This window comes from Amphiprion ocellaris, chromosome 12, assembly GCF_022539595.1.
Source record: "Amphiprion ocellaris isolate individual 3 ecotype Okinawa chromosome 12, ASM2253959v1, whole genome shotgun sequence".
Classification (NCBI taxonomy): Eukaryota; Metazoa; Chordata; class Actinopteri; family Pomacentridae; genus Amphiprion; species Amphiprion ocellaris.
This window is the reverse complement of record NC_072777.1, coordinates 21,158,184-21,182,189: the sequence shown is the minus strand read 5'-3', so window position 1 is coordinate 21,182,189 and position 24,006 is coordinate 21,158,184. Positions and strand designations below refer to the sequence as shown.

Sequence of the window (24,006 nt, the reverse complement as noted above, 5' to 3'; positions counted from 1 at the left end):
AAAAGTTAGTGTTAACTTAAATGATAAACATGGAGGCAAATTCATGTCACAAAGTGGATGACTCAAGAGATCAGAGTGCCGTCAATCCTGTGGTGTAGTCAAGCAATAAAAGAAATTTAGAATAGGTTTATGTTTGGTTAATAGTTTGATAACCCAGGATCTTGATCATGATCTTTCCCTAACCTTGTCCAAGGACCATCAAAACTTCAAATTTTATTTATCTTATGTTCTAAAATATTTTTAAATGCTGGTGTGTTTTGAAGATCGAGTTGGGTAATTATTCTGTGTGGGTTTGTTTGACAGACACATTTCACATTACATGTAATCACATACAATCCGTTATTAGTTCAAACATATCGATCATTGTGGCTTTAAGTCTAGAAATATAGTTAGTTTAAGGATATAAGTCTCCAGAAAAAGGTACGTCAGTCAGTCTTATCAGTACTTATGGCCAGAAGTATGGAGCTAAAACAGTGTAGGATTTATTATTTTTAAAGTATGTTTAATTTTTTATATTTCTCCAGCAGTTATAACAGTATTTCTCCAGCAGTTATAACTGTACAATGATTAGATAATGTTTCTCCACCAAATTCTAAAATGTAGTGTAAATGTTTGCTCAAATGGGATTAATGTTACTTTTATGCAGAATTATTATATAGTCTACCTGATATTCAGCCAGCAATGTATTTTGATTAGACAAATATAATAATGTAGCATATGAAGCACCTATTGTTGCCCTGTCAAGAAGAGCTTCAAGAATTGTAGGGGAATTATTTAGCTTAACAGGTTTTGTATCAAATTTTGGCAGCTGGAATCTATACAAGTTAGTTACAAAAATGTGAACAGCAAAACAATTGAGGTACTGAACTTATATATATGCACATTAATTAAACTACACGATAACAACAACTAACCATGACACAACAGCAACACACATTAAGACAAACAACAACAGATAAGTTGATGATGAAATGTGAATGACAGGGAAGGAAGAGAAGAGAGCACAATATTATTACGTTGTAATATGGTGCTCCAGGAGGAAGGAATTAGGAGACCACACCTGAAAGCAACTGTAAATTTGGTGGTAGGCTAATTTGTTAACCTGTAAATTGTATCTTTGAAAAGACAATTTGGGAAAGTGCACCAAGTTCCAATGACTGAAAGTTACTTGGGTGCCATAATGATGCTGCTGCCTCGGTGGATGGTCTGGTCGGCCTGTTGATGTGGGTCAAGACAGCGGTGGACAGAGTGGAGCCTCGGAGTTGGGAGAACTCGATGGTAAAAGAGGGCTCTGAGATCAGAGGACTATCAGATAGGAGGACTCAAAATGGTGCTTTGAGATGTGGTCTTTCAAAGTGGACTTTTGCAAATCATTATGTCAGTAGGGGTTTGGTACATTCTCCATCAGGGAGGGTTGATATCCAGATGTCCCTCACAGAGTTAGATTTTCAGGTAGATTTGCGGTAAAAACAACCATTATATCTCTTAAATTCACATGCTTATTGGAACATATGCTTAAAGGTAAACTCTTAAATTTATTGATGATGTGGCTGCTGACAAATGTAGCAGGATGAACTCTGAAGTGTTTCAGACAACATTTTCTGCTCATATTCAGCCAAATGCTTCAGAACTCACTGGACGACGTTTCACAGTGCAGATGAAGAATGATCTGAAGCACACTGTGAAAGCAACCGAAGTGTTTTTAAGGCAAAGAAGTGGATTGTTCTGCCATGGCCAAGTCAACCTCCTGACCTAAACCAATTGAGCATGCCTGTCACTTGCTAAAGACAAAATGAAGGGAAAATCCCCCAAGAACAAGCAGGAACTAAAGTCTTTAGAAACTTCAGGTTGTCATTAACTGCAAAGGATTTGCATCCAAATGATAAAAGTGACAATTTGATTTATGATTATGTTAGTTTGTCCAATTACTTTTGGTCCCTTGGTGGAGGGCACTCATAAAATGTATTGTAATTCCTACACTGTTCACCTGATTTGGATGTAAATCCCCTCAAACTAAAAAAAGAAAGTCTGCACTTAAAGTACATCTTGATTGTTTCATTTCAAATGCATTGTTGTGGTGTACAGAGCTGAAATGTTGAAAATTGTGTCAATGACCTTCAAATCAAATTCTAAGTGGTCCATAAGAGATCAACTCTAGGAGTACATCTTTGTGTGTGTGCATCAGTTCTTTCTGTATGAGGAATGTGGGGCCAATCTCTGGGACTCTATTTTTCTGATGCCACGTCATTTCAATCTGGCCTGGAAATGGGGACAAGGTGGCAGGCTCTGATGAAACGCACAGAGATCTCATTATGGGTGGAAGCTGCCCCAATGGAGTGGAACAGGACAGGCTGAGATGTTGGGAGGGATGCATGAAGAGGGCTTTAGAGATTGGGGATTGGTTGGTAGCACTGCAGGTCCAGGTCAGGCACAAAACCCTGTCTCCTCTTTTGTGTTTCAGTCAGGCCTGCATTGTTCAAACCCTCATTAGCACTGGATAGAAGAGGCTGTTGTCCAGGACAGGAGGCGTCATTCTGCAGCGGCTCCCTAGAGCATTCACAGCAGAACATTCAAACTGGGACGCAAAGTGCTTCTCTTCTTTGTTACAAATTGAAAATTGCCAACTATACAAACTTCAATGCAGGACAGCAGAGGGTTGCTCAGAGGTACCAGTATGGACCCTTTAGATCATGGAATTGCAGCAATGAGGAGAGGAAGCTGTGATGATGCTACAGCTTCACTGCACCCTGTGAGTATTGATCTACTATCTACTGGCAGCCTGAAGACATCTATAGCCAGGTCCATAAATATTTGGAAATTGACACAATTTTCAGCTTTTCAGCTCTGTGCACCACAACAGTGGATCTGAAATGGAACCATAAAGATCTGCTTTAAGTGCAGACTTTCAGCTTTAATTTACATTCAAATAAGTTGAACGGTAAAGGAATTACAGCACATTTTATATGTGCCCTTCACCTTTTTAAGGGCCCAAAAGTAATTGGACAATTGGCTGCTCAGCTGTTCTATGGCCAAGAGTGTGTTATTCCCTCATTGTTTTGTTTACAAGAAGCAGATAAAAGGTGTCAAGTTCATTTCAAGTGTGGTATTTGCATTTGGAATCTGGTGAGATCAACTCTCAATGTGAAGTCCAAAGAGCTGTCACTGTCAGTGAAGCAAGCCATCATTAGGCTGAAATATCAAAACAAACCCACCAGAGAGATAGAAAAAACATTAGGTGTGGCCAAATCAACTGTTTGGTACATTCAAAAAAATGCCGTGTGTGTGTGTGTGTGTGTGTGTGTGTGTGTGTGTGTGTGTGTGTGTGTGTGTGTGTGTGTGTGTATATATATATATATAATATTGGTATATTATATATTACATGTTTTCTTACAGCACCTGAGACACTTGGCTGAGCGACGACGGTCTGCTCCATCACTGGTCTTTGAGAAAGCTTTGGGGATTCAGTGGTCTCCCATCAGGTGTGCACATCATTGTTTTAAACATGTTTTGAACATTTGCTAATGGTTAAGAATATGTATTTAAACCTTTGACATTTTTATTCATTTTTTTGCTACTTAAGGAAAGAGAAGAATAAATTAATGTATCAGACATCAGAGAGAGGAAAGTAAGCTTGGCTAAAATCAAGTTAAATCTGGTTAAAATGATAAAGTTTATTAGCCCATCTAGGTCACATCTAGTGTCATTTTAACAGCTATACATTTAAATATACTTAAATATTTATGTCATTTAAGCATACAAATCTAATGGACATTGAAGTTGTTGACAAAATTTTTTAGTTGTTTCAAAGAATGCAAGAGAGTCCTGCCAAGAAAATAATCCATAGCTACACATTTAGGAAATTATTTACTTCCCAATTTATTATTTGACAATTGTTATTTATTGATTGTATGAAATATTGTGGCACATTATTCTCGTGGGTTTTTTTTGTTTGTTTAGTTTTTTTAAGTTTCTTGTGCTTTATTGAAAACATATTTCCCCAAAATTCAGTCTGAAATAGAGCAAAAGTTTATCATGAACCAAAAATGGCCTCTGAGAAGATACATTCTAGTTCAGTAAAGGAACTAGAAGCTGTACAGTTTCATGTCACTGGGTTTACTAAAAGTTATGGAACAGGTTTAAATGAAATCTTCTGAACTTAAAAATGAAATTAATCATTTCATTTAGGGCTGTAGCTGCTATTGAGAACAGGTGAGGCCATGTCCTGTAGGACATCTAGGTTTTAGCAAACAAAAGAAGTTTACTTTCAGTTGACACATGTTAAGTTGACATAATAAGCACAGATATAATGAAAACGATTATTTGCAGCCACTGTTATGTATGCTGTCAGTTAGTATAGAGGGTGGAGAAGACAAATGCTGACCACTGCTTTAGTGATCTTATCAAGAAAACCCTGCAGTACCTGCTTAGAGTTATTGTACTCCAAAACCCATTACTATTAGCTGTATGAGTTCTGGTTTGACACAGAGCTCATTTTCTATCCTGATATCAGGCCAAGCTAACTTCCACTTTGATGTCCAAAAGACAATTTGAACTATTATTTACAGAAAACAGAATAACTGAATGAACAATAAAACAAATTTGATCTTCAGATTGTCGTCTACAGTAAAATTTAGTTTTGCTTTTTTCCTCGGGCTCAACAAACTTAGTCCTGTCATACTACACCTACAGCGTGTTTAGTTTCTGGCCAAGTTACAAGTGTGGGCTGTGCACCACCTTTATTTCTGACGTTTAACTTTTCAGAGTTGTTATTCTGTGGGCAAGTTGCTCACAGCAAAACAGACGAAAGTCAGACACATCCCACTCATCATGCATTTCCTGGAGGTGTGTGTGTGCGTGTGTGTGTGGTGTGTGTGTGTGTGTGTGTGTGTGTGTGTGTGTGCGTGTGCGTGTGCGTGTGCGTGTGCGTGTGCGTGTGCGTGTGCGTGTGCGTGTGTGTGTGTAAAAAGAGATAGTTAGCCATATCTAGACAAATGTAATTATTAACCCAAATTTAGTTCACATCAAGGATGTAGGGGACCGAAAACATGGTTATTCAACAAAGTGTGAATGTTGTAAATCAGGGGCGTCAAACACACGGCCCACGGGCCAGTACCGGCCCACCAGGGGGTCCAATCCGGCCGTGGAATAAATCTACAATATGAAAAAATACCTAAAAATCACGAACTACATTCTTTGATAAAACTGCAGTTCCTATATTGTCTGCTAAGGGTGCACTGTTTTATTCAGAGGAGACAGCATGACACAACACTATGACTCAGAACTTACAGCAGATGGCATCAATACGGAATCTGGGTCTGTAGGTGGCATTTTGTCATATTGTTATTGAAATTTTACCTGTTTTTCTGCTGGCTCTAACACCATCATCAGCCAGATGTCTTTGTCAAAAAAGAGAAAAGTGGACATTGAGTGTAGGATTTTCCAAGAAAAATGGACCAACTCCTATTTGTTCACTAAGGTGAATGAGAAACCTGTGTGTCTGGTGTGTATGCAGCAAGTTTCGGTGCTCAAGGAATTTAATCTTTGGTGCCACTATGAGACTCGGCATGGCGAAAAATACCACAGCCTGCACGGAGAACTGAGAAAACAGAAGATAAATGAATTGTTGGTGGGTTTGAGGAAACAGCAGTCTGTTTTCACCCGGAGCCGTGAGGTCATTGATGCTGCAGTGAAAGCCAGCTACATAGTTGCTAGCAAAATAGCTTTAGCATCAAAGTCGTACTCTGAGTGCGAGTTCGTGAAAAGTTGCATGCTGAAGGCTGCAGAAATCGTGTGTCCTGAGAAGCGACAAACTTTTGTTATCATTAGCCTGACAAGAAATACTGTGGCAGACAGGATTTCAGAACTATGACGGATTTGGACAACCAATTAAAACACAAAGTGGAGTCATTTGCGCCATTTTCTGTTGCAATTGATGAGAGCACTGATATTACGGATGTCGCTCAACTGGCCATATTTATTCGTGGAGTTGATGAGACTTTGACTGTCACAGAGGAGTTTCTTGAGTTGGTGCCTATGTTAGACACCACAACAGCCGAGGACATTTTCTGCGCTGTCGTTGGTGAGCTGGACAGGGTTGGAGTGGACTGGTCCCGTACTGTCAGTCTGGCTACAGATGGTGCGCCATCAATGATCGGGAAAAAGGCGGGTGTTGTGGTAAAGTTTAAAGAGAAAGTACTAGCCACAAATGGAGGAGGTTCTTTTTGGACATTTCATTGTATTTTGCATCAGGAGGCATTGTGCTGTAAGTTGTTAAAAATGGATCACGTCTTGGAGGTGGTTGTCCGAACAGCCAGAGGCCTGAATCATCGTCAGTTTGACTGCTTTCTCAGTGACAGTAACATTACCCATGGCCTGCCATACCACACTGAAGTAAGATGGCTAAGCCGAGGTGCTGTGCTAAAGCGCTTTTTCGATCTTCGTGAGGAAATCGGACAGTTCATGGAGAAAAAGGGTAAACCTGTTGTGGAATTACAAAACCCACAATGGCTGCAGGACCTTGCATTTATGGTTGATATTACAGAGCACTTGAGTAATCTGAATTGTCACCCAGTATTATGACAGCATACGTGCATTCAAGTTGAAGCTCACATTGTAGGAGAGGCAGCTTGCCAGTGGTGACACTGATCATTTCCCTTGTCTTAGAGATGTATGTGCAGCCAGCATCAATGCTGACATGAGACAGTACAAAGACAAGATTACAGGATTGCTGTGGGAGTTTGAAACGATTTCAGGTCTTTCACAAACTCGAGATAGAGTTCGCAGTTTTTCGCTCACCATTCACAGTAAAAGCTTCTGATGTGCCCTCCGACATGCAACTTGAAATAATTGATTTGCAGTGTGATGTAGAATTGAAAGACAAATTTGCCTCTTTGGGCTTGGAAACATTTTATCAGCATCTCCTTCCAGGCTACGCTAAATTAACAGCACTGGCTGCAAAAGTGTTGTGCATGTCTGGGACGACCTTCTTTGTGAGCAAGTTTCCTCAGTAATGAATATTAGTAAAACAAAGCTGCACATGCAGCTCACACATAAGCACTTAACTGACATTCTGAAACTGGCTGCTACTCAGGACATGATGCCTGATATTGATGCACTTGTGCAGGCTAAAAGATGTCAAGTTTCAGGAGCAAATACAAAGCAGGAATAAATCCTGTAAAATGCTGCTTCAAACATTGTTTGCACTGTGAAAAAGAACTGTTGCTAAATGAAAATTTGCTGTAGTAAATACTGTGAAATTCAGTGTTAGTCAACAGATTCATTACAAAAGAGTTTGAGTGGAATATTATTTCTAATACATGCCATCCATATTATGTATATAGTTTTTAATGTGTATTTTATGTATACATTTTATACATAAACAAGGCAGGTGACAACTTTACTTTCTTAATTGTCTGTATAAAATAGCTGCTACTTAAGATTTAAAGGTGTGCAGAGTTAATTTAGGTGTTCAGAATTACTTTCCAGATGTGAAAAATGGACTTCAAAAAAATTCTATATCTTGATGAGTTTGATTATTTTTTTTAAATTCCAGGACTATGTTTTTAAGTTCCACATACCTGTGACTAAATATGTTGTGCCCTTGTACATTCACTGTGATCAGCTGTAATGCACACAAATAAATGGTAAACTGAGGCATAGTGTTGCTGAATTTGCACTTAATAAATCTCAGGTTGTTCATAATATATTTTTTAAAAGGACAGTTTATTACATATAAAGATTTTCATAATATACTTGTTCTCCTTTGCACTAAAACATTGGAAAAACTTGGTAATTACGTTCTAAGGTTATTGGTCCGGCCCCCTTGACATCAAATTAGGATGTATGCGGCCCCCGGAGCAAAATAAGTTTGACACCCCTGTTGTAAATCCTTGTAATTAGAATGAGAGCTAACTACATTCAACAAATACTGAATAACAAAAATTCACTGGTTAGACTTAGACTTACACTTTATTGTCTCCATGGGACAATTCTTTTCCACAGCACCATTCCACTTGGCAAGATGGTAGCAAAAAAAAAAAATCACATTCTACAGAAATACTATTTAACATATAAGTGTAGTTTTCACCCTTGCCAGCTCACCTTGGCCTTTTGCTAAGGGTTGCTATAATACATGGGATCGGGGTTTTGCCTAGTTGTGCTCATCTGCGTCTTAGTGTTCTGTATCTATGTCCAGAAGAGAGGGGGGTGAGGTCTGTGTTCAGCGGGTGTATTATGTCCTGTTCTATGGAGTATTCAGTAATAAACTTAACTACATTGAAAGGAAATATTTTGGTCACTCTAGGATGGAAACTACCTTGTTTTCTTTTGGGGGTTTTTGTATTTACAGAGTGATTTTTCAAAAATGAAAGCAATTTGATAACACACAATTTTAAATCTTGATTCTATACATCAAGGACAAACTTCATTGCTGCAAATTTTGGACAAACTTGATATTAATCAAATTGTCTAAAAGATACTGGAGGGAACCTGGGGAGGTGTGCATTGAGTTGCCCACTTTGCCCAGTTGGTAGTCCAGGTTTGGCATAGCATTAGTTATGCAGCTAGCCTTGTTTGACAAAAGGTAATCAATGTGTAAAACAAGCTGTATTTCTACAAATAGTTGTGTTGTCACAGTAAATGCAGAGACCCAAGCGCAGAGACATGACACACACAAGGTAAATGTTTAACAATTTATTCACCGAATTTACAACAATTTGCAAACCAGTCTTGATCACAAGGTTCTAAGATATGCAGGTTGGGGAAACTAACCAGGACCAGATAATACCAGACTAGAAGAGTTTTACCGGAATGAGGATACCAATGCAAAACAGGAAAAAATGAATTACTGGGCAGGAACACGTGCAAGTAGCACAACAGACAAAATGCAACAAATGGGTAATACTTAAACAGACACTATTTTGGTACTGGACTCACGAGTAGCACAAGCACAAAATAATAGTTTAGTGAACAATGATCGCAAAATGATCACTAGGCATGAAAGCGAAACTAATTAGTGGGCGATGGAGGATCAGGATCGAGATGGGTGCGATGGGCTGCTAAAATGATGCAATTTTTCTGCACGGAGTCGCACAGACCTCACGGACACGGAAAGCATAAAACAGGCTTGACTGTGTGTAGTACAATGGTCTGGCGTCGAATGGTGAACTGAGTCCTTCTTTTATGGCAGGAGAGATGTGAGCCACTCCCCGTCATAGTTGTCCTCACTCAGCTGATTATCCAATCACCTACACAGGAATAAGAACACACACACACACCACACACACACCACACACACACCACAGGGGGAAGGGGAAAGGAGGGAGAACTGCAGCAAAGGTAAAGGACATGATGTCTACCCAATGCATGCATCCTTTACCATAACTTTGACAGGTTTCACAATGCTGGTATTTGTTGCTTTTAAACAATGAAAGGCTAGTTGCAAAGCAACAACTAACATTAGCCACCTCCTGGCTGCAGCTTTGTTTTAAATATATAGATGCTAGAGTGTTAACAATCAATTCTTGTCTCACTCTCAGCGAGAAAGCAACAGAATATATTTACCCAACATGACACTTCTTCCACTTTTGATGACATATAATAATTAACTCTAAGCAGTCATGTTTTTTGAACATTATTGGTTGACATTTTAATAACAAAAGCTGTGATTCACATGAACTTTTTAACCAAGTCAGTTTTATGGTTTATGTTGTTAGTGAGTTCTTCTACTGCTTTATTTACTGGCATTTTATGTGTCATCGTCAGTAGACCACAAGGGCAGGAGGGGTGTCAGGGAAAGTACCTTTACTGAAACAATTTGAATTTCTTCCCTGAACGCAGAGTCAGTGGGAAGCGCATTCATCAAACTGGTTTCACAATCACTTAGAACAAACAACAGCTCCTACTTATCAGCTCTACGCCTTAATGTGGACATTTTAGACACAGCAGAGTAACAACAACATAACTACTGTGCTTTTTGTCTGCGCATGTGCTAAATTTAACTTGACAGTCAAACGCCTTCCAAACATCAAGACTCTGAGGACATTTGACTCTTGATCCGCAAGTTTATTGACATTAAAAGAAGCGTGAAATTGAAACAGACAAAAAGGCATGATAAATGCCATGCTTCGTTTTAACATATGCTCAACTCGCAATTTAAAATAAAAGAAATCCTTTTGTAGATGTTGCCTTTTAACATTACAAGTTGTATGTATTGTATTTTTCTCAACCTGAAAATAAAATATATGACAGTGTATTTTAACATGAATTACTTGTCTTTAAGTCTATTTATTTGTAACTGCTCTCATACGAGCTAATTGTGGAATATCAATACACAGCCATTAGCGATAGTAGGTGGAGAAAGTTTCAAACAACAAACTTCCCAAATGTAACACCATCCCAAAAACAAACTTTTGCAATTGTACATTTTCAATTCAATTCAATTTTATTTATATAGCGCCAGTTACAGTTCAAATTGTCTCAAGATGCTTTACAAAGCCCGTATGCCTGAACCCCCACAGCCAGCCCTAAGGCGACACTGGCAAGAAAAAAAAACTCCCTTTTAACGGGAAGCAACCTTGAGCAGAACCTGACTCATATGGGGGGATTCATCTGCCACTGGTCGGCGGGTTGAGAGGGACAGAAAAGGTAGAGGGGGAGAGGGAGGGGGAGGGATGGGAGAAGAGAGGGGTGGGGGACAAGGAAACATATAACACATATTGGGATACATGCATGATCAGAGCAATAAAAATGATACAGACAAGTACAAGCCAACAATGAAACTGATTCCTAAGTTTACTGTTATGGTGTAAGGCCCTGGCATTAAATTTACTACATATGTAGCTTTTAGTAAGATGCAAACAGTGTGTAGATAAGCATATCAAGTATAGTGAGGGCGATGCAGAGTAGATTGGTGGAAATGGATAGCTGAAAGCAGTGGGCTGGAGGAAGGTCAGCAGCAGCATCCCACAGTGGACATGATTGGGATTAGGCCAGTTGGTGGGACAGCAACCACAGATCAGAAGCATCCAGCTCTGGGACCAGCCTATAGCAGCAGAACTGCTGCTATAGGCCTGGTCTTAAAAATAGAGAGGGTGTCCGCCTCCCGAACCCAAACTGGGAGCTGGTTCCATAAGAGGGGCGCCTGATAACTGAAGGCTCTGCCTCCCATTCTACTTTTAGAAATTCTGGGAACAACAAGTAAGCCTGCAATCTGAGAATAATGAGTTCTGCTCTGATGATATGGTACTATAAGGTCTTTAAGATACGATGGAGATTGGTCGTTAAGAGATACGATGGAGATTGGTCATTAAGAGCTTTATACGTCAGGAGAAGGATTTTAAATTCTATTCTGGATTTCACAGGAAGCCAATGAAGAGAAACCAGTATAGGAGAAATATGATCTCTCTTGCTAACTCCCATCAGTGTTCTCGCTGCAGCGCTTTGGATCAACTGTAGGCGTTTCAGAGAGCTATTGGGACATCCTGATAGTAAAGAATTGCAATAGTCATCCAGGTCTTTATGTCCTTAAGACAATCCAACTGTTTAAAGGCAATATAAATCACTGCTTACCATGATGCTACCTAAGGCATAAGATGTATGTGGAAGTCTCTGGATTTGCCCAGATACAACCAGTACAGCAGATTTCAATTACATACTGACTTACTTTCTGATAACCTGCTACTTCCTGATACTGACAACTTCCTGTCACTAAAGTGCCCTCAGTGAAATACAAAAACATGCAATTAGAAAAGCATAGAAATTTGTAACATGTTACCTCATCTGTAACAGAACAACCACATTTGTTTATTTTAAAGAAATCCATAATATTGTAATATTAGATTAAGTTATTTGTTCAGGCAGTAAAGAGTGATGTAAAATGTCACCTGACACAAGTGTTAGTTAGTGTTAGTTAACAACCAAAGTCAGTTGTAGTTTTTCTTGTTGAAAAGAAAATTTACTGGAGGTCAAAAATGCCACAGAAATAAAAAGGAACAAATCTAAATACATACAATCTACTTTTCTTGTACTTTTCAGCTGATCTAATAACCAAACTTAAGTCAGTCATCTACACTAAAAAATAATTCAGTAGTTTTGTAAATATCACAGTAATAAAAAGCTACACTGCCTCAATGAAATCGCTAAAGATCATATATGCAAGTGATTATTTAAGGTAAATTTACCAAAATAAATGCCTAAAAAATCCAACTGTTAATTTTGTCTTAAATTTATGTTTATCAGTTAAGTTCAGGGGCTGCACAGTGACTTGCTGGTTAGCACTTTCGCCTTGCAGCTAGAAGATCCCTGGTTCATGTCCCCATCTTCCCAGGATTTTTCTGCATGGAGTTTGCATGTTCTCCCTGTGCATGTGTGGGTTTTCCCCGGGTACTCCGGCTTCCTCCCACAGTCCAAAAACATGCTGAAGCTAATTGATTATTCTAAATTGCCCATAGGTGTGTACAATTCAATTGTCACTATTTCTAATTATGAAAATAAACTTAATTCATTACCTAACAATTGCCTGTGTATTATTGATCTCAGTATGTTGATGAGCGACTAGCAATTGATTGTTTGCAAAAAAAAAAAAAAAAAAGTCTGAAGAAATGAAAGATGAAAATGTCTCTGGCCCATATGGTGAACTTTTAAAGGGGAACAATTAGAAACAAAATGGAACACATTGTCTGGGATGATCACTTAGGCAGTTCAGTGAATACAAAGGCATTGTGCAACACATGTATTTGAAATTTCAAGGAACGTATATCTCAAGCCATGGTTAATATTCATATGTAAGTGAAAAAGGATCTTGTGTGGTTAACAATGAAATTGCAATGTTTTATTAACCACACTCAGATGCAACACAGTACACAATGCTGTGAAAAAAAGGTGTTTGCCCCCCTACAGATATCTCTTAATTTTTGCATATTTGTCTCGCTTTAAATGATTTAGATCATCAAACTAATTGTAATATCAGGCAAAGATAACACATGAAAACACAAAATTCAGTTTTTCAATGGTGATTTCATTTATTGAAGGAAAAATGTTGTCCATCTTGCCATACGTGGAAAAAATAACTTTGCCATTAGTTACCAATCTACAAAATGATCAAATTCATTTGGCGATTGGGTTCAGCTGCACTAGCCACACCTACATATGATTACTGCCAGGCTTGTTGAATCTTAACATCACTTAAATAGAACCTGTCTGGCATTGTGAAATAGCTGAAGGGTCTCAAAAAGAAGGCAACGATGCCACATTCTAAAGAGGTTCAACAAAAGCTGTGAAGCAAAGTCATTGACATTTAATAGTCTGGAAAGAGTTACAAAGCCAATGCTAAGGCTCTGGTACTCCAGAGAACCAGAGTGAGAGACATTACCTACAAATGGAGAAACATGGAACAGTGGTGAACGTTCCCAGAGTGGCTGGACTACCAACATTTCTCCAGGAGCACGTTGACATCTCATCCAGGAGGTCTCAAAAGTACTGCAGGCCTCACCTGCCTCAGTTAAGGTCAATCTACATGATTCCACAATAAGGAAGACACTGGGAAAAAATGGTATCCATGGGAGAGTTGCAAGGATCAAACCACTACTGACCAAAAAGAATATAAACGCTCATCTGGCATTTACAAAAAAAACAAAACAAAACTGAAAATCTAGTTGAGCTCCAAGAGCTTTGGGGTAGCATCCTGTGGACTGATGAGTCAAAGGTGGAACTTAATAGGAAGACATTGGTCCTGTTACATCTGGCATAAAACTCATACTGCATTCCACAAAAAAAAAAACATCATAACATCATCACAACAAATCTGTCCATTAAAAGAAAAGAGAAAATCCCTTTACCTATAAATGTTGTTACTGTGTTTTACTGTAATGTCCTTCGAGTTGAGGAAATAGACTAAAAAAAAATTGAAGAGCTGTCAAAAATATAATCACCATATTAGATTGAACACCCTCTCATTTGTTTTCTGTTTTGTTTTTGGCATATGTCCTCTGGCTCAGAGAGGAGGTTCCCCGCTGTGTGTCCGTGGAACAGAGTCCATTTGTACTCGGTCTCACCAGTGAGAATGGAGAACTGTTGCTAGATGAGTGCGTCCAGGTCACAGAAGGCACAAAGACCAGGAAGAGACACCTGTTCCTCTTCAGCAATGTTATTGTCTTCACTAAGCTCAAGTAAGATATTAATACATATTCCAATATAAAGAGGCTGGAGATAATTTATTTTTCAGGAATGTGTGGAAAATTAATTTAGCCTCCATGGTACAAAAAATATACAGCTTGGAAAAATTCATTCAACCAACAGAAAATATAAAAGAAAGTAAGAAAATGCTGTAAATATTTAAGCAACTTTCTGCTCACAAATGTATGCTTTTGGAATGGGAAAGTAAAAGAGGAACCAAAAACAAAATGTGTATTTTTAGACCGCACGTTTGCACAACTGGGGAATGTCCCAGCAGTACAGGCTGTTTGTGTTTAGTCACTCTGACTGAAATTAACAGAAGAAAGCCAGGTGGTTCCCATTGAGCCACTCAATGGGATTTACAGAAAAAACGTGTTCATGTCTCAAGGTAATTTCAAGCCACCTTTTAAAGCAAACAACTTGTATGGTGGTTTATTAGTCTTAGAACTGACAAGCACAAAGTAATCTTCTTTTATTGTCTTTGTATAAATCAACATTGTCTTGCTTTTTCAAATCTGTACCTAAAATGAACTGGTTGCACTTTAGTCAGACAGATCTGTTTGTCACAGATGCAGGAGTTTTCAAGCTTTTGAGTGGGAGGACAGTCACTCATCTCTGTACCACAACCTGCCCACTGTCTCTGTAGGTACACTAAGCTGAAACAGTACGAAACTAATTTACAGACGTCAAATCATAATCCACTCATAAAAGCTTTAAACAATAGTACAGCCACTTGGGAAATCCACTTTGAGTAAAGGTCAAAGTCAACAGCACTCTGATGTCTGTATAATAAATATGAAGCTACAGCAAATAGACAAATGTTAGTAGTGTAAACATAACATTTTTAAAGTTCAATTTATAAGCTAGGCTAGGCTAGCTACCTCTGGGTATCTAACTGCCAGCAAAAAGGCTGTTGCTTAGCACAGTGACGTTAGAGTAGTTTTAATTTTTGTTAACTCTAAAGCTAATTTGTGGAAACCTGTCAATTTTAGAGGCGTTGGTAATATTCACAACTCAAAACTGTGTATTTTCTGAAATCTTAAACTATTTCTTAACCATTATAATTAAGTAAAATTATTGCATTGACTGTGTCAAAGTAGAGATTTAAGATCTGTTCAATTATTTGGTTGCCGCTGAAGTTATGCTGATGACAATGGTAAATGGTTTAGATGGTATTCTGAAAATGTTTAATGTTTATTAAATTTTATAGATATACAAATTGATATAGGGCAAACAGAACTGTTTGAAATCTGGGATACTATAAAAAAAAGTTCTCCATAATCTGCTGTGTAAATAACAACAAACATATTTTTAAAAAGAACATGCCCTTAAAGGTGTGGGTTTCAAAATAAGCTCTTGCATGATAAATTGGCTCCAAATTTTTCAGCAAAAGAAAACACTGGTTGTTAGTGAGAAGAAAAACTAACTGATTTTTATTTATCCCTGTATTCCAAAACCAGGAACAATCATAGAAGGGGAGAAAAATCAGTCACTGAGACAGAAATATATGGAAATGAAACCTGCATTTTAATCTTGACAAACATGAATCAGAAAAGATTTTTTTTAGACGACCTGTGTTTTGTTTTTGTTTGTTTTTTTTTTTTTTTTTGCTTCTGTTTTAACAGGTCAACTACCAGCTATCGTCTGAAGCACAGAGTGAACCTTGAGGATGTCTGGCTTTACAGTTTTGAGGATGAGCTGCATCAAGAAGGTGGAACAATGGGGGATATTGACCTCAGGCTGACTCTTATCCTGGCCTGGGATGTCACTTTTTGTCTGGTGTGTTTTCGGTAAGACACATGACAAATGACTCCCATGCAAATAGTAGCACATAAAGTGTTGATTCACATACCCTTGAATGCCGTGTACACGCTAAGAACTTCAAACTCTAAATTAACTTCTTGAAGAATTTAGTGTGAATGCAATGATTGAAACGTCATACTCTGTTGTTCATGTGTAAGACTATTAAGGAGAAAGAATTAAATCCCTGCACAACCTGCAAGGATAATATCATCAAGGGTGCCTTCCACTGGAGGTTTTCCAGGCATGTCCAGCTAACAAGACAAGACCCTCTGGTAGACACAGAACTCACTGGAGGGACTGCATGTCACATCTGGCCTGGGAACATCTTGAAATATCCCTGGAGGAACTAGGAAACATTTCTGAGATGGACATGAGTCTAAGAAAACCATTATTTTCTAAAATGTGGAAGCATTTCTTTAAAGGTATTCAACAGTCATTTGTCAGTCATTAGATTATCATAATCCACTGTGTTTCCTGAAATATGTGCTCATGTAGTAAATGGTCATATGATCTGTGGCCTTCATGAAAATAAGGAAGTTGCAAAGAGAAAGTCCTCCCTGCTGCATCAGATGACAAAAGGTCACAAAATAAGTGTAGACTTGGCCGCCAAACCGGTCTTCATGTCAGGAGATTAATATCTGCTGACTCTATAAATAATTGCCTTTACAATAAATGATGAAGCACAGGACACAAACTGCCACCTACCTCTTGTCTAAACAGTGTTAAACAGTGACTAAAAGGAATGAAAGAACACATTTTTCTCTACTGTGAAATTTTTTTAATTATAGGCATTAGATGGCATCAGTTGAGAATTGTTTCATTTGTGATGTTAGTGTTTTTTTTACTGACATACCCTGGTGAGTTTTGAGTTGATTTGTTTAAAAATGAAGAGGCTTTTTTTTTAGTGATCCATGTACTCTATTAGTTAATTCAGTGTGTGAGGGTTTCAGTCACATGAAGGTAATCAGAGAGGAGAAACCACATGCTCACTCATGTCCTTGGTCATACAGTACTGTAAAAGTGTGTGGCATTAACTAAGGTTATTAAAGATGATGCCTTTCAGGTGTATATGTATGCGCACATTTCTTTTTCTTTGTCTTCTTTCCATTCACGGACATTAAGTCACAGTTAAGCTTGTGTAGGAGGAAGTGGAAGGTGTCTGGTTGGGGGCCGCCGTGACGTTGCTTCCTGTTCCCATGACTGAGTTACAGTTTCCACCAGAGTTGTTAAAAGAGACGATGGGTGCACACTTCATCTCATTCCTCCCACTCTAATCTGCAGCTTTCTTTTATTTTCTCTGTGAATTAATGAATCATCTCATGCTGTTGTTTTACCGACAGCTGGCCTGATGTGAAAGACCGCTGGTTAGATACTCTTCAGAGGTAAGAACAACAGTTATTTATGTAAACGTTTATTCTAGTAAAGGCTGTGGACAGTCTTTCAGTTTTCATAACTGATTAGAGTTGGGCGGTGTTTGAGATCAACTGTATATTTATTTTAGATAATCTGGACCTTATATCAAGATGGTATCTTTAAACAATGTACAATTCTGTTGTGTCCCAAATAAAAATAGGTAGTAGCACTATAATCATATAAATATGACTACTCGGTCAGAGAGTGCATACTGTTTAAAGATAAAAGGTGCATTTTTCAGTAAATGTGTTTTGTACTTATCACAGAAAGATTAAAGGTGCAAAAGCGAGGGCTGGCTGTGCCTCTTCATCTCCAGACGTACTCATGAAGGTGTTGAGCGGCAGCGTTGCAGTAAGTCTTTCAGTGTACACACCACCACTCCCAATAGATAACAATAGATATCAAAATATCACAAACAGGAAAAGAGCTGTTGACATCTCTATTTCTCTCTCTCTTTCACTGTTTTAGACAAAAACTCTAACCAGAGGTGGCATGGAACAAATGATTCAGGTTCCACTTGATGTAAGTAAAATCCCAATTTTACTGTCTTCCAGTGGTAAAAAAAAAAAATGTTCAACTGAAAGAACTGTTAACAAAAAGTCCTGTACTTTTATGCTACTGCTAATATAAGGCTGCATTAAGCAGGATATATACAGCCTCTGAAATGCATATAGCTGTAAAAAAATTATTTTTTTTAAAAAAAGCACTGTTAAATTGCACAATGAAAATATACATATTTGAAGATGATGAAAAAAATATACATCTGGCTGATAGCTGTTTTGTATTTGGTCTTTTCCAGTCAGAATGTTTCTCTCTAACTCATTCAGCTGTTAGTGGTTGGTTGAGAAAAAAGAACACAGCTCCGCCTTTTTCTGTTCTTGCTTGCATACTCCTGTTCCTCTTACGTGCTTGTCACCACAACACTTTTTTTATTTTGTTGCCAGGGTGATGCAAAGATCTCTGCTGTGTCAAAACATTTTAATAATCAAGAGGACAGGCTGACACAGCCCACTGGTGAGTTTGAAAGTCTCTTGTTGTGCAGATGTCTTTTACCTACAGCTTTTCCTGTCTTTATTGCTGTGTTGCACCAATTCAGAAGCATTTATTTAAGTATGTAATGTTGATGAATCAAACATTTCTACTACCATCAGAAACCAAGTGGAGCCTAGTGAGGAGGCTTGGAAAGGGCTCTAGTTTCATCAGTAAAACATGCCGAACAGAAACTAACACTAAAACTCAGCTGTTTGGACAGCCCCTCTTCAAGATATGCCCAGGTGACTGCTCTCTTCCCAAACCTGTCACAGTAAGTCAAACTTTGACAAATTTCAGATTTTCAGTTATTTGTTTCTGTCTAAGAAGTTAGCTAGATGTAACTCCTCTGTGAGCAAGAACTACAGACAAGTTCCTACTTATATGACCTTTGACAGTGGCATTCAGAATTTGGTAGTAAGGGCAGGAAACCGTTCAAGCACAAGCTGAATGTTGATTAGATTCACAAACACAGTCTGTTCTTGATTTTTATTAACCCCTCTTCTCACACCAGGACCTGCTGATGTTGCTTAGGAGGAGAGGTCCATCCACAGAGGGGGTGTTTCGGAAGCCATGCAGCAGCAAGCACATGAAAGACATCAGAGAGCAGCTCAACAGTGGCATGGAGGTGGACCTGGACAGTCAGCCAGTCGTTCTCCTCGTTGGACTGCTCAAAGTATGATTCTATACCTGTGGGAAAAAAAATGCTTTTAATATTACTGTTGTATTTGTCCACTAGTGCTACAGCACTTGCTGTATCAATAGTTTTCTTAAACTACTATTACAACTGTTGTTCTTACAAGGCTATATTGGCCATTACCACTAGACTACAGCTGCAAATACTATTGCAATACTACTATTGTTGCAACTGTTGCTACAATATTCAAATGTTTTACTTAAATAATATCAGCAATAATTAAGTTAAGTTAGTAAAAATATATATATATATATTAGCATCAGAAGTTAAGTCAAGCTGTCATTTGTATTAATAATTACTGTGTGTCATCATCGTCCCATTTTTATAGAGTTTTCTGAAGGAACTTCCTGGCAGCTTGCTGGTTTCGGAACTTTATGACAAGTGGATGATGGCTCTGGACAATGAAGACACGCAGCAGAGAGCTCTGGAAATCATAAAGTAAGCAATCATTACCTGCTAGCAGGTCTAGTCCGCGTCATTTACCTGCATGCTGCATTTACAGAATATGTGGCATTTCAATGTGAAAGAAAATCCGATGGAATTTTCAGGAATTGTTGTGTGGTTAAGAGCAAACATAGGTTTGGAGTTTCACAGAGCATTCTCAATGTCCTCCCTCTGTGGCATGAACACAAACCACTTCTTTTTTTAAAGTCTGTCTTCTGTTTTAAAAAAAGGGAAGAAACATGAAACAAAAAAGGAACGCTAATCTAATCCTCTTCTTGTTTTTCATCTTTTTGCTCATTTTGCTACCTGCAAACCAGCGTATTAGATCATCTCCCAGGGCCCAACAAACTCCTCCTGCGATACCTAATGTGTGTCCTCCACCACATCCTCGAAAACGCAGACATCAACAAGATGGATGCTTACAATCTGGCAGTATGTATCGGCCCCACGCTTCTGCAGCTGGATGACACCCGACTGGATGAGCAGAAAGAAAAGATGAAGAAGGTCTTGTAAAGTCATGCTATGACTATACTTTCTCACTTTTGGTGCTTTGAAGCTTTGTGGTTCACAATGTAGAAAACCTCAAAAGGTTCCGTGTGCAAGATTACGCTCACAGAATTTGATGGTTGTTTGGTTTGCTAACTGCAGAGCCATAACAAAAGATAATAAAAACACACTGTCTGGACCAAGCAGGGTACTGCACTGTGTATCTGTTATTGAAATTCTGTCTAATTCTAATTTTAAACAGTGATGTTGTTATTCATTGTACTTACCATGGCTCCTTTTCTGATTTGATTCAGGCAACAGAGTTAACTCAGTACCTGATTGAGAATTGTGAGATTCTTGGAGGGAATATCCCAAGTTTGCTGGACACTGATGAAGGTAAATGAAGAAATCACTTGAATCTTCATCCTTGTCTTCCTTTGGGGACTGAAGGACCATAACTCTAACCCTGTTGGGGTGACGAGATGGTCTGAACCTTATCTTCAACTTTTTATATAGGCAAGAGCTTTTCTAGTGTTGCTGTTATTTGGTTTGAACCCTTTGACTTTCGCAACACAATTCCCTGTGATTTCTCAGCTCAATAAGATAAATATGTTTTATTGTAAAAGAAAGTGAGGCTGTTACAGAAACATAATCTACCTTTATGAGATAAGATGCCAACCTAATGCATGTTTTTCTTTTATCTATTCAAGTGGACATAAAATGAACTAGATTCGCACAAACTGAGCAAACAAAAGTAAATAAATCCTTACCATGTCTTCTTTTTTTGACTTTACAGACTCTTTGTCCTCCCAGCATCATGACTCTGCATATGATAGCACTGATCCAGATGGAGATGGAGAGGCAGGAGAGAAAATCAGATCCACACTTGAAGAGCATGGCTCATCTTCCTCATCGTTCTCATTTAGTCCCAGCACAGCCACCTCCTCATGGCCATCTGAAGCCATCTTCAACACAAAACCGGAATTCAACCGCCGCTGTTCTGAGCCCATAATCCTCCTCTCAGCTGATCGTCAGAGTCTGTGCAGCCATGCAAGGAGCCATGATGACTGCTCTGTGGAGAGGAAGAACTTTGATGAGCAGCCTCTGAAAAAGCAGATCTCTGATGACTCCTTCTTGCTCAGAGGTCGAGGTGGAGCCAAGTCAGTTCTGTCTTTTCCAAGAATGAGCAGCAGCTCCAACATGGATCCACTACCGTACATGGGCAAGAACTGCTCTAGCTCTTCACTGGAGAGCGCTGCCTCTAACCAATCAGAGGGCTCAGTTTTCACCAGTTCCCCACTGGAGTCACCACGATGCCACAGGAGAGCTAATGCCACCAACCAGATATCAGTGGCTGCAAAGGCTCAGCAGGACATTGCCAGACCAATTTCAGATGAAAGGAAGCGCTCACAGTCTATGAGAGTAGCCCCTAAAGTCCTAATGAGGACCAGAAGCTTAGGAGCCTTTAGCAGGAGCAGCCAGAAGAAAAACTCTCAGAAGGAAAACTCCTTCCCTTGTGCAACACTCCAGGAGGACTCACGGATTGAAGAAGATGCATCCGCCGACCTTCTTCACAGATCACGCCCTCTCTCTGCAATTGAAGTTTTTAAGCAAATGGACAGTCGGCTGCCCTGCAGGCCTCCATCATATGAGCAGGCAGTCCAGAATGTGGGTGATCTCCCACAGTATCAGTCAATGACAGTACAAGATGCCCTAAACCTGGAGAGGAGGTCCCGCCCATCCTCTGTTAATTATGACTTTCCATCTACCTTCCCTGTCAGTCAGTACATGCACAATGAGGACTGTTTTGCTCAATCCGTACAGGATAAAGCCGATGTTGTCAAGCAACGGCAGCCTTTTCGCCAGAGAGCTATGTCTGAGTGTGTATCTGCAGGCCATCATGAAGTCATGTCACGGAGATGTAGCCAGCCTGTGTTTGAAGAATTTAATTATGCCAAGGAATCTTATGTCTGACTGACTTTCTAGCAGTTTTACAGAATGGATTTTAGTTACACAAACCTTAACAAAGACAGGAAATGTTCACATTAAAATATCAGTGGACAAAGCTCAAAAGGCCAAAAGTCAGAATCTATATTAACAACATGCAAGCTTCTGTTTTATGCTTTCATTCAAATTCAAAATTCAGAAGGCCAGCCAGACTTGCTTTCTCACAGTCTTTGATGTGACTTGATTGCATGATTTCTTTTAGCAGCAAGTGTCTGTTTTAGAAGAATGTTTGTAGACTTTTATAAAGCCCAGTCTTTAAATTTTTTATTGTTTAACTTTAAATGACTGTCAGTTAAATGCCACCTCGATGGTTGCAGATTCTCAGTAGTGCTGTTAGAGTGCAAATATTAATTTATATGAAGGTATCATGATGGATGTTTCATCTATCACAGTGAAGCTATGAACAAACAGTTTGCTGTGGATAAAATATGCTGAGTTTCAATGGTTTGTAATTTTGTTGACATAATGATATGTACAGTATAGCATGTTAAGCACATTTTTTTGTTTTGCTTTGTATTTTTGGTTTTGTTTTGTTTTTGCTTCTTGTGTACAAAGTTGAGCTTGCATGGTCTTCTTTTTCCACTACATTAAAGCACTTTTCTGAACTATACCTTTCTTGGATGCTAAAATGTAAATTAAATCATATAGCAATACTTATATGTGTGAAGCCCTTGTTAATGAGTCTTTAATAGAAATGGAATTTAACCATAAACTGTTTAAGATAAACATATGAGAAATTAAAGAAAATAGAGAGAAAATAAAGATGTTTCCTCTTTCTTTTAGAAAGCTCCTGTTACAGATGGATGTACATTAATGGACCCGGTCCCGATTCTACCCAATAAAATCATTTGTGACACAATAAGAAAATGAAGGAAAGTGACTTCTGTGGCTCTGCTTCTCATTGCTAAATGTACTGAATAACAGATGATAACAGGCCATAGTGAAAGAACAGCATGTTCTAGCACACTACTGCATACTAAAACAGAAGGAAACCAGACGTGGTCACATGGACGGATTTGGTTTTTCTCTGAATTGCTTTTCCTCTTTCTGTAACTGCACAGTGAGCTGATGCCACCTCTTCTTCCTTCCTTTCTAAACTGTTTTAGCACAGTTTAATTCCTCAAAAGTTTGATTTAATTCATCACAAATAAGCAAGCTACTATTTATTGGAATCAGGAAATGTAAATTATGCTATGTTAGACAACAGCCTTTTATATCCAATGTCACTCTTCAATCACACTTGCAAATTCTAAATAAAAACCTGAGATCCAACATGATTTTAATGTGGTCTTGTTTGATCTGCTGGTCAACATTCTGGGTCACAACCTGGCAGAGCCGGCCTATGAGGCTGAAGTGGCCCAGCTGGGATATAAAGTGGCGGCCGGTGAACACGGCCTGGCCATCAAGGTTAAGGTATATATATATATATATATATATATATATATATATATATATATATATATACACGTGTGTGTGTGTGTGTGTGTGTGTGTGTGTGTGTGTGTGTGTGTGTGTGTGTGTGTGTGTGTGTGTGTGTGTGTGTGTGTGTGTGTGTGTTGACTAGGGTGGTGCTTATGTATTTCACCTGGCAAAATGCAAGGATTTATGTTTTAAATAACAATGGAAAAGGCTGTTACGCCAATGTACCCTTAAGTTCACCTCTTACAATGAACTCCCAGTGTTCTACATCCTGATCCAAAACAAACTCAAACCTCACAGCCTGACAAATCTTGATATGTGATATAGTATGTCCTGTGACTTCAAACAGCTGTTGCCTTCATATTTATGAAATCTGAACATATTCTGAATCAAAAACTTAGTTTTTGATACTTAGTTTTACAAATTACTGTGTTGCTGTTTTTATGTACTTAAAGAGCGTTTTTCTCCTGTAAAGGACAGTTGCATGATATAGTGCTGTGTTGCATATCGGTTAAACCAACGCTTTCCCCAATGTA

The 24,006-nt window shown here is 38.7% G+C and overlaps 1 protein-coding gene across 2 annotated transcripts; it reads left to right on the top strand.

Moving 5' to 3' along the window:
• The first annotated feature begins 2,493 nt into the window (after positions 1-2,493).
• On the top strand, positions 2,494-22,813 carry tagapb (T cell activation RhoGTPase activating protein b). Of its 2 annotated transcripts, XM_035952064.2 has the most exons (14): positions 2,494-2,749; positions 3,394-3,479; positions 13,995-14,165; positions 15,798-15,962; positions 17,316-17,357; positions 17,655-17,739; positions 17,857-17,910; positions 18,333-18,402; positions 18,540-18,691; positions 18,932-19,093; positions 19,443-19,552; positions 19,876-20,062; positions 20,359-20,440; positions 20,841-22,813. In XM_035952064.2, exons 1-14 carry the CDS (start codon positions 2,639-2,641, stop codon positions 22,016-22,018), a joined length of 2,655 nt encoding a protein of 884 aa, XP_035807957.2. In that variant the 5' UTR covers positions 2,494-2,638; the 3' UTR covers positions 22,019-22,813. The 2 variants fall into 2 exon arrangements, with proteins under 2 accessions (XP_035807957.2, XP_035807959.2); XM_035952066.2 differs by lacking the exon at positions 3,394-3,479 and having other exon boundaries at positions 2,495-2,749.
• The last annotated feature ends 1,193 nt before the right edge of the window (positions 22,814-24,006 follow it).

What these genes read in the sequence shown, in the direction of transcription:
- tagapb (XM_035952064.2), top strand. Translation starts at nt 2,639, where the DNA reads ATGCAGGACAGCAGAGGGTTGCTCAGAGGTACCAGTATGGACCCTTTA. An exon ending in ATTGTCTTCACTAAGCTCAA is followed by an intron (nt 14,166 to 15,797) that starts GTAAGATATTAA and finishes CTGTTTTAACAG; the next exon opens with GTCAACTACCAGCTATCGTC. An exon ending in TGTTGAGCGGCAGCGTTGCA is followed by an intron (nt 17,740 to 17,856) that starts GTAAGTCTTTCA and finishes TCACTGTTTTAG; the next exon opens with ACAAAAACTCTAACCAGAGG.